The sequence below is a fragment of the Callospermophilus lateralis genome, chromosome 5, assembly GCF_048772815.1.
Source record: "Callospermophilus lateralis isolate mCalLat2 chromosome 5, mCalLat2.hap1, whole genome shotgun sequence".
In the NCBI taxonomy this organism is placed as follows: Eukaryota; Metazoa; Chordata; class Mammalia; order Rodentia; family Sciuridae; genus Callospermophilus; species Callospermophilus lateralis.
Genome location: NC_135309.1, coordinates 120,467,760 through 120,484,204, shown reverse-complemented (window position 1 = coordinate 120,484,204; position 16,445 = coordinate 120,467,760). Strand labels below are relative to the sequence as shown.

General features: G+C 36.2%; 1 protein-coding gene across 5 annotated transcripts in view; it reads right to left on the bottom strand.

Annotated features, from left to right (window-relative positions):
- Pde4d (phosphodiesterase 4D) overlaps positions 1-16,445 on the bottom strand; it is a 1,049,725-nt gene that overhangs the window by 203,598 nt on the left and 829,682 nt on the right. For all 5 annotated transcript variants that reach the window (XM_076857254.2, XM_076857255.2, XM_076857257.2 and 2 more), the window contains one exon: positions 979-1,170. In XM_076857254.2, coding sequence (XP_076713369.1) covers positions 979-1,170 — 192 coding nt within the window. The remainder of the gene's footprint in view (positions 1-978; positions 1,171-16,445) is intronic.

The window sequence follows — 16,445 nt, the reverse complement described above, 5'->3', positions numbered from 1 at the left end:
GTTGTTTGGAAATAAAGAGTGAACAACAATAATGCAAATGCTAAAAACTAATAACTAAAAGTAAACACCAATAATAACTGGAGGTTATAGTGAAGAGTAGAACATAACTTCATTTCTAGAATTCCACTTAGACCACCTGCAATACTTGGATGATCTATTAGGATACCAAGAATAACACAGGCCCTTAGGGGCCTCATAGAGTCTAATTCCTATAAGATGAATTATAACCCATTAGGAGTTTTTGAGATGATGTTTTGAGAAGATGATAAGTGTACCTGGACAGATATCGAGATCCAGAAGAGGAAAGTGGAGATCAGTTCTATACATAGAGAAAGCTACCAAATATGACAATGCAGAACGTAGCACATAAATAGTACATAAAAACAAGAATGGAATGTGCTACAAAAATGAACTGAAAATAGTATAAGATCTGCAGTTTAAAGTATTTTCCATTGTGTGCCACGTCTTCAGTGATATTCGAGTCTGTCTAATGTTTTATGGGCTTGCCTCTAGTGATTCATCTTTAAAAATTGGTTTAATTTAAGCCACATCTCCAAAACATCTCTAAAGTGATCTGACAAACCAGTGTGAGCCTTTATATATACATCACTTGAGATACATTCACAGGGATTTTCTGATTTTAAAGTCTTTCAAAATATTAGAAAGTACTCATTGTGGCAGGGCAGCTAAAACCCAGGTCCTACATAAATATAAAGCTGATGTTTAAATGTAAGTGTCTATTAAAAATGCAATTCTCACTTTTCCCAATGTTTTTCTGGGAAAATAAATGTGTCTTATCAAGAATGACAGAGTACTCAACTTGAATCTACCATTCATTTTCAGTTTGCATGATTTTACTCATTCTTCCTGTTTTAGAGAAGAGTGATGCAGTTGAACAAACTCTTTGATATTATTACATCATCAACTGTGGAAATAAATTGGGTTGATTTCTTCATTTCTGCCCCTTCCTGTACTCACATATCACTGGCAATGGAGGAGTTCCGGGACATAGACTTTGGAGAGAGGTCATAATCGCTGTCGGATCGATACAGGAAGGATTCCCGGCGTTGACTGTGGACAAAATTTGCTTGGAGAATTAGCCCAGACCCTGGGCTGGTCATGGGATCCAAGGGACTCCGTCCCGCAGATGTGCCATTGTCCACATCAAAACTGTGAATGAAAGAAAAGGAATTATGTCGTGGTAAACACTAACATGTTGATATTTTACCAAAACATTTGGCTTCAATTTAGGAATTTAGCATGGGAAAATTTATAGTTGCTTCCTGCTTGTGAAAAAAGATAACGTTAAAATAAATAAAAGTAAACATAAATAAGAAATGTGCACACACACACACACACAAACACACCCCTACACACCCCCACTGGCTTCACATTCTGATTTTCTAACTTCAGATCAGACACAAAAGACAGATCATTCTAAACTCAGTTTCAGCTAAAAAGAAACAATTATTTAAAAACAGCTCTTCTATTGCAGAATCAGAATTATTTGTTGAAAAGAACAAATACATAGAAATTTACTAAACGTTTGAGTTCAACTCAACAAGTGCCAGTTATAGTCCTATTATTATTATTCCTCCAAACCTGAGCTTCTTTCCCTACCCAATATACATATCCAGCCACTAATTTCCATTATATCCCCTATGCTTCCATTCCTGATTTATTACAGGCATTTTAAATCCAGCATTCAACTCCCACCTACATTATTATAAGAGCATTTCTCTTGGTCTCCTGAACCCATCTTCCAATCTGTACCAAGTGTGACTCTTCTTAAAATGCAAATCTGACCACACCCTTCTTCTGTTTAAAACCATTCAGTAATTCACTATTACCTTTAAGTTGAAGCCCAAACTTCTTTACTAGACTACAAGTCTTCACTGTCTGCTCTCAGTTGCAATTACTTATCTTTACAACCTCAACTGGCAACCCTCCGTGTCAAGTGTATTCTGCACTCATTGGAGCAGCACATCCTAGGCCAGGCTAGCCCTGCCTGGCTTCTGCTTTTTCCTGCCTAACGGTTGCTCCTCCTTAAGGACTCAGACTTTAACCTCAGCTTGATGTCTCAGAAATTCATGAGATGCTCTTCTCTATGATCTCAAGACACTTCTCCATTCGTAATGACAGAATTTACAGTGAATTGAGTATGTTTACCATCTGATCTCCATTCCGAGACGGTGAGCTTTCTGAAGATGGAGACTCAGAATATTCTTAGAGCTTCACAAGGCACTGTTAGGTAGAGGTGAGTCGGGTGAAATGACAATGACAAGTGTAACTAAAAAGCCCAGGGAGCATTTTCTGAAAGGATAGGAACCTGGACATAGAGACCTGGTATGTCAAAACCTCCCCCAGCCTTAACAAATGACACCCTTTTAAGAAAAAGCAAGAGCTTCTGGACCATGTCATCATTATCTCTTGTAGCCATGTCTCCAGTCCCCTCTCTTATCACCGAAACTATGTCACAACCTCCACTCACCCTGATAGCCAAAGCAGCAAGACACTCAAAGTAAACTTGGTGGAAACTTTTCAAAAGGTAGTATGACCAATTAAGGGGGCAGGAAACTGAGACAAAAACTTATGGACAATATTTCCTTAAAAACTTCAACTCTGTGAGTACCATACCATCCTCTCTGCAGGAGTTCCACACAGTTCCTAGGCTGTACAGTGTCCTCACTTCTCAGTCTCTTTGGTAAAGTTTTGCTTGCTACACTGTGTTTTACTGGAATTGTTTCTAGCAACATTAAAAGGACTGTAGTGGCTGTCCATCTCCACATGGCAGGCCCCAGGCCTGTAACAGCACTTCAAAAATTGTCCTTTAATGGGCTGAGAGTGTAGCTCAGTGGTAGAGCTCAGCCTAGTTTGTATGAGGCCCCAAGTTCAAAACTCAGCCCCACAGAACAGAAGAATGAAACAACACCTAAGTGGTTTGAATGAATGACTGGGGCTGTGTTTAATAATATCGATTTTTAGAGTTGGAGGGAAAAAGAACCATACATACACATATTTTTTAAAATTATAAAACTCATAAGCTGTATGCACTGTCCACAAAGAGCTTTTCTAAGTAAAATATCAAGAAGTGTCAAAATGAAGTCAATTCTTGTGTGTTCATAAGATAGCTAGAGATAATCCAGGAGGCGTGTGATTTTAAAAAACTGTTACTGAATAAGTGAAGTTCATTATATGATAAATAAACACATGCATTTAGGTTTAGATGTCATCAACATTTCCCCCAAGAGTGTTATCCAAACTAGTAAGCAGTAAATTTTAAAATGTTCTTTGTTTTCTTCATTGGAGTTATTAATAGTGTTATGACCCAAAGACTGGAAGCCAAACCTGAAGAGTAAAGTAGGGGTTAGATGTTTCATGGATCACCTGCAAATCTACGACAAAAGAATGCTGCTTCCAAATCAACCCATCAAGTAGAAGACGTGGAAAAAAAAATTCACAGTGTAGCTCAACCAATCAAAAATATGTTTTCCAACTTAAAACTTTCTTATGAATGTGACTCCTTATAAATGTATAATATTTTTGGTCCCTCAGACAATAAGAATTATCTAGTTGAACAGAGTCATTTTATAGACAAGGTCCTAAAATAGTTATTTTCAAGTTACTGAGCTAACCGGATTTAATCATCTATCATTCCTGACATTCCTTCAGCTCCATTGTATAATTACATACACCACAACTATGTATCAGTAACTGTGATATCAAAAAAGGGACATCTGATTCACTTGGATAGGCTAGGCACTGGTATATGTGGTATGGCAACCTCAAGGAAAGCCAGAGTGGAACAGGGTCTCTAATCCTTGAATTCAAGCCATATTAGGAGATGTCAGGCAAGCTCTTCCCCAATGTGTGTAATTAAATAAGCAGTTAGTGAACACCAACCATGAGCACTTGGAGACACAGAAATGAAGGTAGGAAGGTTAATTCACTGGGATATCTATCTGAGATATCTCCAAAAATGAGTGATATATAAAGAGGGCTTTTGAAGGCATGCAATATATAGTTGGAAGATGTTAAAGACTTTTGAACAGGTAGAGGAGAGGAGTGCACTTCCCTCCTATAAAGATGCATAGGTAGTTCATGCTGAAACCTGAGGACCTAAGAATGAGCGCTCAAATGAAAGCTGTGTGCGCTGATTTCCCATTAGCATTAAGATGATCCTTCTGCTATAAAAACTAAAAGGAAACACACACTCTTCATTCTGCATGAATGGAAGTATAGGAGATATAGGAGGATAATTTTGGTTTAGTTTTTCTCAATTCAACTGAGTAAATACCAAGTAGCCCCCAAATTCTGTAATTTTTAAAATTTTAATATTTTTTTCAATTCAATTAAGCAACTAAATTACAAGGACACCTTACTTACATTTGGGCAAAATATTGCTAAATATATTAAAACATTTAACATTTTTGCCATAAAATTACCACTTACCAATTAAAACCAAAATATTTATTAGTAGGGCAGAAAAATGCCTGATAGGAGATATTCTAGGGCATCCGATATTTTTTTGTAGGTTGTAATATAATAATTTGTCCACTAGATGGAGATAATATTCTTTCTGGTTTTTTTGGAGGGGGTGTGGTTGGGGGAGACGCAGGACATTGAGATGATTTTCTTGAGTAAGGAAATCCATCTTAAATAAACTTAAAGCTAAATTTCATCTTAGTAAGGCATTCATAAAAAAACAACCTATTAAATATCATCCCAAAATAAAATCTCACAATCTACAGAAATCATATTTATCTGAGAAATATTAGCTTAACAGTGAGAATGATCTGAAAATGGTGACAGGTATTATTAGATTCTTACTTTTAAAACTCAAACAAACGTAACTGAATTTTTCTAACAAATTACTAAAAATTTATTATCTTGAGACAAAGTAAGTACCATGAATGCTTTGGAGAATCACTCTATGATAACACAAATTTTCTCAGAATAAATTTTTTTAGGTGGTAGGACCAGAGTCTGATGTTATTATGATGGTGAATTTCCAAATTAAAGGATCCTATGATTAAAATAAAAATCAAGAAAAAGGAATATTACTGAGAATCCCTAGTATGAAGCATTATTGAATGTTAGCCTGGTATAAGGACTTTTTTAAAAATACTTTTTTAGATGTTGATGGACTTTTATTTTATTCATTTATTTATATGTGGTGCTGAGAATCGAACCCAGTGCCTCACACATGCTAGGCAAGTGCTCTACCACTGAGCCACAACCCCAGCCCTATTGTAAGGATTTTTATATTACAAAAGATGCATCAACTTTTGCAGTTTGTCCTATGTCCTTAGACTAACAATGGAATAAATACAGATATACAAAACACAACACTTCTCAGCTAGGCAATAAAGTCCAGTTAGCTCAAAAGACATGAAGCAATTAGAGAAAAAAACCTCAAACATATGGCATCTGTATTAAATAGTATATAAATCATAAAATACTACCATGCATAAATTAGGCAATCAAAATATGATTCAGACAATTAACATAAAGGGAGTTTGATAAGTTAAAGGGTGTGCATTTTTCAAGAGCAGGTAGAATTGGGGTGGTGGTGGAGGATATCCCGTCAAAGTGAAGTAACTAAAGCAAACCAAAAAGGGATGGCTGAGGTATGTGTGTAAAACAGAAAATAGAATGTCTGGCTCCATTTGTGGGTTGGTGTTAAAGAATGGAGGGAACCTATAAAAAAAATGCCATTTTTTGGTTCAATATAATAGGGAGGGCTGGGTGTGTTTATGGAAAGTTAGGCTAGGGAGTGTTCGAAGCTTATATAAAGAAATACATGGAAAGACACACGCTAGCTTCTAACACTGATATCTCATAGGAGTGAGATGGAGAAGGCTATTTACTTTTCAGCTGTAAATTTTATATTGTTTAATTTGTTAAGATAAACCTTATTATTTTTGCAGCTAAAGGGAGAGTATAAAAAACAGAGTAGAACACCACAAAATAGAAAATAAATAGACCAAAGGGGGAATCACTTGCTTCCCCTAGAAGAAAACACTCCTTTGTTAAATCTTTCAAATATTAGAACTAGCAAGCTTGCTTTGGGAGAGGTCATTTTGGATTAAAAAAAAAAAAAAAAGATAGGACTTTTTCACTCAATAGATAGTCAATTAATTGAGCATTACACTACTTATTATTTGCTTAACTTTTGGAAAGAGTGTCTAATTTAACTGAGAGTTAATTTCATGCCCCAAATACAGATGCCTTTAAATAAGCTACTTATTTTTGTAACATAACTTTATAAACAGTTCACATCATGGTAATATTAATAAAACAAGAAGTAAATGAGAGGTAAGGTAGCCCTAACTCTAGTTGCTATTACCAAAGAGATCAAGAAGTTATGAATTTCCCAGGAATTCTTTAGCAGTCACTTGGTATAGAAAATTCTCTTTTGACTCACTGCCAGTTAAAAGAGCCCAAGAATAGACTCTGAGATGTTTGGGAAAGGAAAGAATTGAAGAAAGTAAAAATATGCAATTATAATAGTGATGATAGTAATGATAACAATAATAATGAAAACTTGGAGCAGTTTTCATGTGCAAAATACTATGCTTGGTCTATATTATCTCACTGAGTCCTTACGATATAACACTCTGAAGTACAGGCACTATATTTTTTTGTATGGTCAACGAAGAATCTGAGGCATAGAGACTTGGCTCAAGGTTAAGTAATGTGTTCAGGAGCATCAATCTCCTAGGTGGGTTTTAAACTCAACCTGTCGGATTCCAGAGCCTGGGAAAATGGACATTTATTTAGGTCTTTATTATAGTCTCCTGTTAACTGTTAAAAAAATACAAGCTTCCTTATCTGGATAGGACTTCCAGTCTTAATTCTTTAAACTTAACATTTTGATTAACTTAAAGGGCATGCATACCAAGGCTAATTCTGGTACTAGATGTCCACATTAGCTAAAACCATTGATTGCTACATCTCTAATTCTTCCAATTTCGAACACAACAGTAGTATGCAAAAACAGTCTCTGTCATAACCTATTTGATAGGTTCCTTTACAGAGTTTGAAATTTCAACTGGAATTGAGGATTAGTGGATCCTTGAAAGGTCTTAGCAAATGGAACTAAGTAAGATGCTCTACTGCCCTTCATGTTTGCTTCCTTCAATGTGATGAAAAGATCCTTAAAAGAGCTGACTTTTGCCAGGAGGCGGTTTTATAGAGGCAATGATACAACTGCATTGGTCCCCTGTGAGGACAAATCTGTTGTACTTGGAGCTCTTGAAGGCTGTGGGTGCTTTACATTCTTTTTCTATGAAACCACCTTCCCACAAGAAATAAGCAGAAATCAGAAAACCTGACCAATAAAACCACTCTCAGCTCTTCTTGCTGTTCCATTTCAGTGGACTAACTGGATGTTAATATAGTTTCAATGTATTAACATCTAGCCAGCTTCTTTGCTCCCATATTTCATGTCTACTGACCTTGTTACAATTTCTCTGTTCAGGGTCATTTTTCATCTTTTTGGCCTAATGCTAGCCCTTGAATTGCTGGTCTAAACATTTTGCATCTCTTCTTAACCATAATTTAGTCTCTTTCTGAGAGTCAGGGTCCTGCTACTATCCTGTGTAAATCACTCGCCTCATCTACTCTAGCTTTCAGGACCTTGTACTAACACTGATGGCCAGTTTGGAACCTGGGATAAGATACACTGAGAATCCCAGTGGAGTAGTTGCTAGGATCTGCTATCAACAGAAGTTCCTATGAGGAAAAAATCTATGAAGGATTCCCATAGGAAAGACCAGGCTGAATGTTGCTGGGAACCTGGGAGCTTCCACTAATGCCAGCAGCATGTGAGAGCTGCTTTTGCTGGTTGGTGTTAAGAACAAGGGTATGTTGACAATATAGATCCTATTGCTCCCTGTTAGAAGATGGGGAGATATCACAATGTTCCTGTTCAAACATTCACTTGAGAGTTAGAAAAGCAGAGTTAAATTTCAAATCTTGGTCTACTAATTTTTAATTGCATGTTCTTGGCCAAATGACTCTACCTTTCTAAGCTTCCATTTCCTGATAAAGATAATTACACACTTAGCTCTGGGGCCATTTTTGGGTTAGAAGAGAAAATGTTTGGAAAGCCTTTACGACACTGCCTGATAGCCAGCACATTCCCAATATTTAGCAGCTATATTTTAGTTGTATTACTCTTTATCTTCCTGGGTGATCTCCTGTCTAGGTCATTCTCCTTACCTGATTCTCTTTACCTAGACACTTGGCGTTGGGAGGAATCTAAATGGAGAGGTGAGAGAGGAAAAGAACTGAGGTCAAAATTATATGGATCAACCCCAGCAATCAATGAGGTGACAGATGCTGGAGCCAGATTGCACTTAGAACTTCAACTGCTTTGACGTCTCCACCCTATTCCATACTTCCAATGTGATAACATCTGGGGAGAGGGTGGAGACTGTTGATTTTTCTCTAGATATTCCTCACAGAGGAGAAAGAACAATTTCCTGGTAGGAAATGTAGAAGGCTTGGAGGTCCCAAAGACTTGGGTGGGGCAGTAGCTGAACATAATGGGCAGAAACAGCACTTTAGACCTCAATCTCCAGATACAGGATGTACTTGGAGGACCTGGGACCACAAATGAAGTGCTGTTTATTTTCCTGGACCAGCTCTCCCATGTATGTTAGCCCATGCTGTTGGCCATACAATATGATAACTTATGCTGTTGGCCATACAATGGATTCCATGTTGGCGCTTTGCATTCAGGGAGGAAAAAGCTTTGTCCCCGAGCTTAATGGAAGTATATCTAAAAATTAATGACTATTTTAAAGTATTTTCTCTGCATAATAGTAAATATTTTACCAATTGTTATCAATATCACAAGCTTATGAACCTTGTTTCTAATTAATGTCAATCACATTTGCTCATTTAAAATTTCTCTGTAGGTTAAATAGATTCTCTGAAGAAAGTATTGTTTCTCAAAATCCACTCTTTTGATATTTACTTTGCTGTGATATAGAGATGGAACTATAGAAAATAGCATTTTACAGTGATATTCACAGAAAACAATCTTTCTCAAAAACTTCACACAAATTTTAATAGTATATCCTGAGATGATCTTTAGTTACTCAGCCAGATTATGTAGTTAAATGATACTATGCATGTTAGTTTGCATAATATTTATATTTGCATGGAGGACAGACATTTAAGAGCAGGAACTAGATTTTCCCCATTTTTCACAGGATTTTATAAATGAAATCCTAGCACAAATAATATGAGCTTACTTATGAGTAAAAGGATACATGCTTATTTGTGAGTAAAAATTTCAGGTACTCTCCATAAATAAACATTTGTCTCTAGCTTGTCAATGCCCGCTCAAGTAACACAGACAGTAAAGAGATTCTAGTTGAAAATGATGGCCTGAGTATGATGTCTGAGATATTGCCTCACACCTATTATGATGGGCATTATTCAAAATAATAAAGTATCAGCAATATTGTGAAGAAATTACAACCCTTGTCCACTATTAGTAGAACTACAGAAGGATACACTTATTATGGAAAACAGTATGGAGGTTCCTCAAAAACTTAAAAATAGGAAAATCATATGACCTCTTAACCCAATTTCTGGGTATTTATCAAAAAGAGCTGATAGCATGTCAGAGAGATAACTGCAGTCCTGTGTTCACTGAAGCATTATTTACAATAACCAAGATATGAAAAAAATATATAAATGCCCATTGATGGATAAATGTGTGAAGAAAATGTGATATATACATAAAAATAAATATTCTTTAGCCTTAAATAAGAAGGGGATCCTTTCACATGCTACCAGATGGATGAAATTTGAGGATATTATAAGTCAGTCACAGAAGGACAAATACTGCATGATTCCACTTATATGAAATGTTTAAACTGATTTATAGAAGTAGAAAGCAGAATGGTAATTTCTGGGGTCTGAAGGCGGTAGAAACTAGGAATTGCTACTCAATGGCTATCAAGTGCTAGTTATACAGATGAAGAAGGTATAGAGATCTGTTATGCAATACTGTGCTTAGTAACAATAATCTCAGTAGTAGAGCATTTGCCTGGCACTGGGTTTGATTCTCAGCGTCACATATAAATAAATGAATAAAATCAAGGTCCATCAACAACTGAATTTTTTTTTTAAAAGATATCACAGCTGAAAGAGAAATCAGGAAAAATATCCCATTTACAATAGCCTAAAATTTAAAAAAAAAAAAAAAAACACCTTGGGAATCAAACTAACAAAAGAGGTGAAAGACTTCTCAAATGAAAACTACAGAACACTAAAGAAAGAAATTGAAGTTCTTAGAAGATGGAAAAATCTTTCATGTTCTTGGATAAACAGAATTAATTTTGTCAAAATGGCCATATTACCAAGAACACCATAAAGATTTAATGCAATTCCTATTAAAATTCCAATGTCATTCTTCATAGAAACAGAAATGCAATCATGAAATCACTTGAAAATATAAGGGGCCTAGAATTGCCAAAATAAAATCCTTAGTGAGAAAAGTGAAGCAGGAAGCATCACATACCAGACCTTAAATTATTCTACAGTATGGTATTGACACAAAAACAGACATGGAGACCAATGCAACAGAATAGAAGACACAGAGACAAACACACACACACACACACACACACACACACACACATATATATATAAAATTATGTCATATTAGAGAAAGTTGTCATGAATATACATTGGAGAAAAGAAAGCCTAATTAACAAATGGTGCAGGGAAAACTGAAAATCCATATGTAGTAGAATAAAAATTTAACTCCTCTCAAACTGCACAAAACTCATCTCAAAGTGGATCAAAAACCTAGGCATTAGACCAGAGACCATACACCTATTATCCCTACTAGAAGAAAATGTAGGCCCAACTCTCCATCATGTTGGCTTAGGAACCAACTTCCTTAACAAGACTCCTAAAGTGCAAGAAGTAAAATCAAGAATCAATAAGTGGGATGGTATCAAACCAAAAGCTTCTTTACAACAAAGAAACCAATAAGAATGTAAAGAGATAGCTTATAGAATGGGAGAAAAGCTTTGCCATCTGCACCTCAAATAGAGCATTAATTTCCAGGATATACAAAGAACTCAAAAACTTAACACCTCCAAAAGACAAATAACCCAATCAATAAATGGGCAAAGGAACTTAACAGGCACTTCTCAGAAGAATAAATATGAATTGTCAACAAATACATGAAAAAAATATTCAATGTCACTAGCAATTAGAGAAGTACAAATTAAAACTACACTGAGAAATATTCAGTTGTGTATAAATGCCACATATTTTTTATCCATTCATCTATTGAAGGACATCTAGGTTGGTTCCACAGTCTAGCTATTGCGAATTGTGCTACTATAAGCATTGATGTGGCTGTGTCCCTGTAGTATGTTCTTTTTAGGTCTTTTGGGTATAGTCCGAGAAGGGGAATAACTGGGTCAAATGGTGGTTCCATTCCCAGCTTTCCAAGGAATCTCCATACTGCTTTCCAAATTGGCTGCATCAATCTGCAGTCTCACCAGCAATGTATGAGTGTACCTTTTTCCCCCACATCCTTGCCAGCACTTATTGTTGTTTGACTTCATAATGGCTGCCATTCTTATTGGAGTGAGATGGTATCTTAGAGTAGTTTTAATTTGCGTTTCTCTGATTGCTAGAGATGGTGAGCATTTTTTCATGTATTTGTTGATTGATTGTATATCCTCTTCTGAGAAGTGTCTGTTCAGGTCCTTGGCCCATTTGTTGATTGGGTTGTTATTTTTTTGTTGTTTAACTTTTTGAATTCTTTGTATACTCTAGAGATTAGAGCTATATCTGATGTGTGAGGGGTAAAAATTTGGCATTTGCAGGGAAATGGATGGCATTAGAGCAGATTATGCTAAGTGAAGTTAGCCAATCCCTAAAAAAACAAATGCCGAATGTCTTCTCTGATATAAGGGAGGTGACTCAAAATGGGATAGGGAGGAAGAGCATGAGAAGAAGATTACCACTAAATAGTGAAGAGAGGTGGGAGGGAAAAGGAGGGAGAAGGAGATTTGCATGGAAGATGGAAAGAGACCCTCATCATTATACAGAATGCATGTATGATGTTGTGAGGAGAAAAAAAAAAGAAGTGTGTCACATTAGATTGGGTAGAGAGATGTGATGGGAGGGGAGGGGAGGGGAAGGGGGGATAGGAAAGGCAGCAGAATAAAATAGACATTATTATTGCTGTGTATATATAGGTGACTGTATAACCAATGTGATTCTGCAACCTGTACAATCAGAAAAATGAGAAATTATACCCCATTTGATTCAAATGTATGAATTGTCAAGATCATTGTATTGTCATGTGTAACTAATTTAAAAAATTAAAAAAAAATAAATGAGGACAGTTAAAAAAAAAACAACAGTGAGATTCCATCTCACTCCAATGAGAACTCCAATTATCAAGAATACAAGTAACAATAAATGTTGTTGAGGATGTGGGGAAAAAGGTTCACTCATACATTGCTGGTAGGACTGCAAATTGGTGCAACCAGTCTATAAAGCAGGTGGGAAAATCCTCAAAAAATTTGAATTGGAACCATCATTTGACCTGGTTATCCCACTCCTCAGCATATACCCAAAGGATTTAAAATCAGCATACTATACTGACACAGCCACATCAATGTTTACATCTGCTAGATTCACAATAGCCATGGTATGGAAGCAACCTACCTGCCCTTCGACAGATGAATAGACAAAGAAAATGTGGTGTATACACACAATGTAATATTACATAGCCATAAAGAAGTATGAAATTATGGCATTTTCTAGTAAATGTATGGAACTGAAGACTGTTATGCTAAGTGAAATAAGCCAATTGCAAAAAAAACCAAAGGCCGAATATTTTCACTTTTATGTGGATGCTAACACAGTGCGGGGTGGGGAGTAGAGAAGAACAGAAGTTCACTGGATTGGATAAAGGGGAATGAAGGGAAGGGAGAAGGAATGGGAACAGGAAGGACAATAGAATGAGTTGGACATAATTTTTCTATGTTCATATATGAATACACGACTGGTAAAACTCTACACCATGTACAACCACAAGATGGGATCCTAATTAGGACAAGTTATACTCCATATTACATGTATCAAAATACATTCTATTGTCATGTACATCTAAAAAGAACAAATTTATTTTTTTTAAACAAAAAAATATTATTTATAAAAAACAATGCGATCAGATGGGCTTAACCCAGACTAATGAGGGCATATGGCATTGAAATTCTAAAAGTAAAACCTGCATTGACAAGGTGAGTTCCAAATTTGTAGCAATTATCTAGAAATAATAAAGCATTCAAGTCATACATGTGTGTGTGTGTGTGTGTGTGTGTGTGTGTGTGTATATATATATATATATACACATACATACATACATATATGTTTTTCCTTTTTCCGACCAGAACATGTGGAGTGCTGATAGTGGAAAGTGGGAAGTGTCTATCTCTGTCGTTGATAGGCCTTGACTTAGCTGATAATTTCATTCAGGCTTCACTGTGATAGGGGATGAAAAAAGCAAGCATGTGCTTCTTTTCTTTCATCCTGATATCATTTGTTGTTCTCAGCTAAGAGTACAGAGGTCACAGCAGAATGGCACAGCTCTCCAGGCTGGACTGGCCCTGGGAGTCAGATGCAGCCCCTCAAGGACTAATCCGTTGTACTTTCCTTGTGCTGCTTGCCACAGCTTACTACCAATCTTTTCCTTTCCAACCACTTCTAAGGAGTTGTATTTCCAAAATGCAGTTTTCCTCTCACTTACTCCATCAAGCTAAAGCTTAAAGAGGAAAGGTATACGGTTAACAAAGTGGGGTAGAAAATGTTTCTGTATTTATTTATACTTCCTGAGCAACTAAATTTGCTTTAATAAGCCCACATTGGAATACCAATATTTTAATAGAGTGCTTCCCATTCCTTCCCAGGACCCGCCTCTCCACCATAGTTATTCACTATACTGCAGAGTGGTCCTGTGAAATGAAAATGAGATCTATGCAAGTCCCTGCTCACCACCTCCCTATGGCATCCTATTTTATTCAGAGTAAACACTGTGTCCTCAGAAATTAAGGCCCTCATTGATGTGGACTCCTAGATCGTCTCTGATCTCATCTTGCACCTGTACCTCTTCCTCTTGCTCACTCTTCTTCAGACTCTGTCCCTTTCTTTAAACAGGTGTACAAGGGGCTTTCTCAGGGCCTTTGCCCCTGCACTTTTCTCTGGCTGGAATATTCTTTCCCCAAATATCAGCTCAATGTCACCTTCATAGTGAGACATTCCCACACTGTCCTATATACAGTTGTTATCCCTAATCCCTGAGCCTTTTACAACCTTCCTTCCTTTTTATTTTTTTCCCACAATGCTTATTAGGCATTGATAAACTTTATCTTATTTACCTATTTTATTAGCTTAATCTCCCCATTAGAATATAAGCTCCATCAGACAGAGACTTTTATCTACTTTCTTCATTAAGTTTACCCCAGCACCTATGTCTCTCATGTAGTAGTTGCTCAATAAATATTTGTCTTATTCATGCACAAATATCTTTAGATGTAGCACTACCTATAGCTCCTGGTTATCATTTACCATGGTTATATGTATGGCTTTACTTCAAATGAACTTCATTATTATTTTTTTCAGTTTGGTCAGGAATTGCTCATTTATTTAAAGAAAAAGTTCTAACAACTAATAACCTTGATCAGTCTGGAAAGACACTTAGAAGTCTGGAATCTTAAGAAGGCATTTTAATAGGGATTATTTTAAATATCTTCCTGTTTGTCCAACAATCATCCCACAGTCAGGGGTGAGATGCAGCCAGAGTGGGATCCACGTTTTGTGATACATCAAAGGGGCACAGTTTGGGGAGTCTGTTTTGAGAAAAATAATACAAAAATTTCTCACCTTTTCAAGTTTTATAAAAACCTATGTGTAGCTGCTAGTATCCCTCAATTGTATTCTCAATTGTATTCCTAGCTATTATATATTTGAACTTAGAAGAAATTAATTTTAAAAAGGTTTAATTAAATATGAATTATTAAGTTATAAATCCTTTGTGAAAATCCTTATCACTAAATATTGTAGATTAAGTAAGTCTTGTAAGATGACAGTTGAAGGCAAAAGCTATAATAGTTTTACAAGAATTGACTTTAAAAATAAAACCTAAATCTGATTCTTTTCCACTAATGGATATGAAAACTTACACACCATGTTTTTCTCTGGGTCTGGACTCTCCCTCAAACAGGTCAGGAAACCATTCCCTAGCCGCCCTACTATTAAATCTATTTTGGAGAAGTGATAGTACTCAGTTTCCAACCTCAATGATCCAAAACACATGGGGTTTTCACTTTAAAGGGGGTAGAAGAGAACAGAATGGGGATCCAGAGAGCTGTATGTCCTGAATTACCATTTCTTCACTCTTACTAAGGTAAAGGATTATACAAATATTATCCTATAATGGTCACAATCACTCTCTTCTGCCATTATTTTAAAATACATGACAGGGAATGAAAAAGGAGGTGTAAATGCTCGTGCTAGAGTGCCTATACCTCCTTGTCTTGTGGGCACACTGATATTAGCTTTCCCTTGTAATTTATTATATTTAGTGAATTATACATAAACTTATATTGTAAAGATATAAAGACATTGAAAGATGGGCTACCAAAAAGGCTCTGTGATCTATTTCAACAATGATTTTGAAGAGTCAAAAAATATTTTCATGCTTTCTTGAAATTGTTTTGTATACAGTTCTTACTAAAGACAAAATGATCTTGGAAAAGCAAAGCATTCAATAATCAGGACCATGAATGTGGCAAATTTAGCATGCTATCTGCCAAATTCCATTCTCTGCTTACTCCCAGGCATAGGAGAAGTCTTTGTTTCTATGCCTTCCTTGCAATTAGATTTGGTCACGTGACAGGATGTGAGCAGAAATACTGCGTGCTACTTTTGGCATTGGCCCATAACTCCTCCCACATGGTTGTCTCTGTGCTCCTTCTCTTGCCAGCTAGATGATTAAGATGCTGAGGTATGAAGAATGGTGGAAACATGAGAATTCTTGGTCCCTATCTGAGACCAAAGAAGGGATCTACCTTGTTCTCTGAAATACCACCCTAGAAAATTACTTGATGAAGAATGAACCTATTCTTAAGTCACTTGAAGTTTATATGTTAGCACAATCACACTCAATGACTTCTACCAAAACAAACTAAGCTGGCAGTACTGAAGGTAGATTTAACTTTCAGACATTGTACATTCAATCACCCTCTGGTCCAAGTGAAACCAACTCTCTCTTCATGTCTACCATTTTCACACTTCGTTATATATATTTTTTTTCTTCTTTATTTTCCTTGGTTATATCTATTTTCATTAAGACATTTCTCATTATCTAAGAACTGCATAAGAAGGGTGAG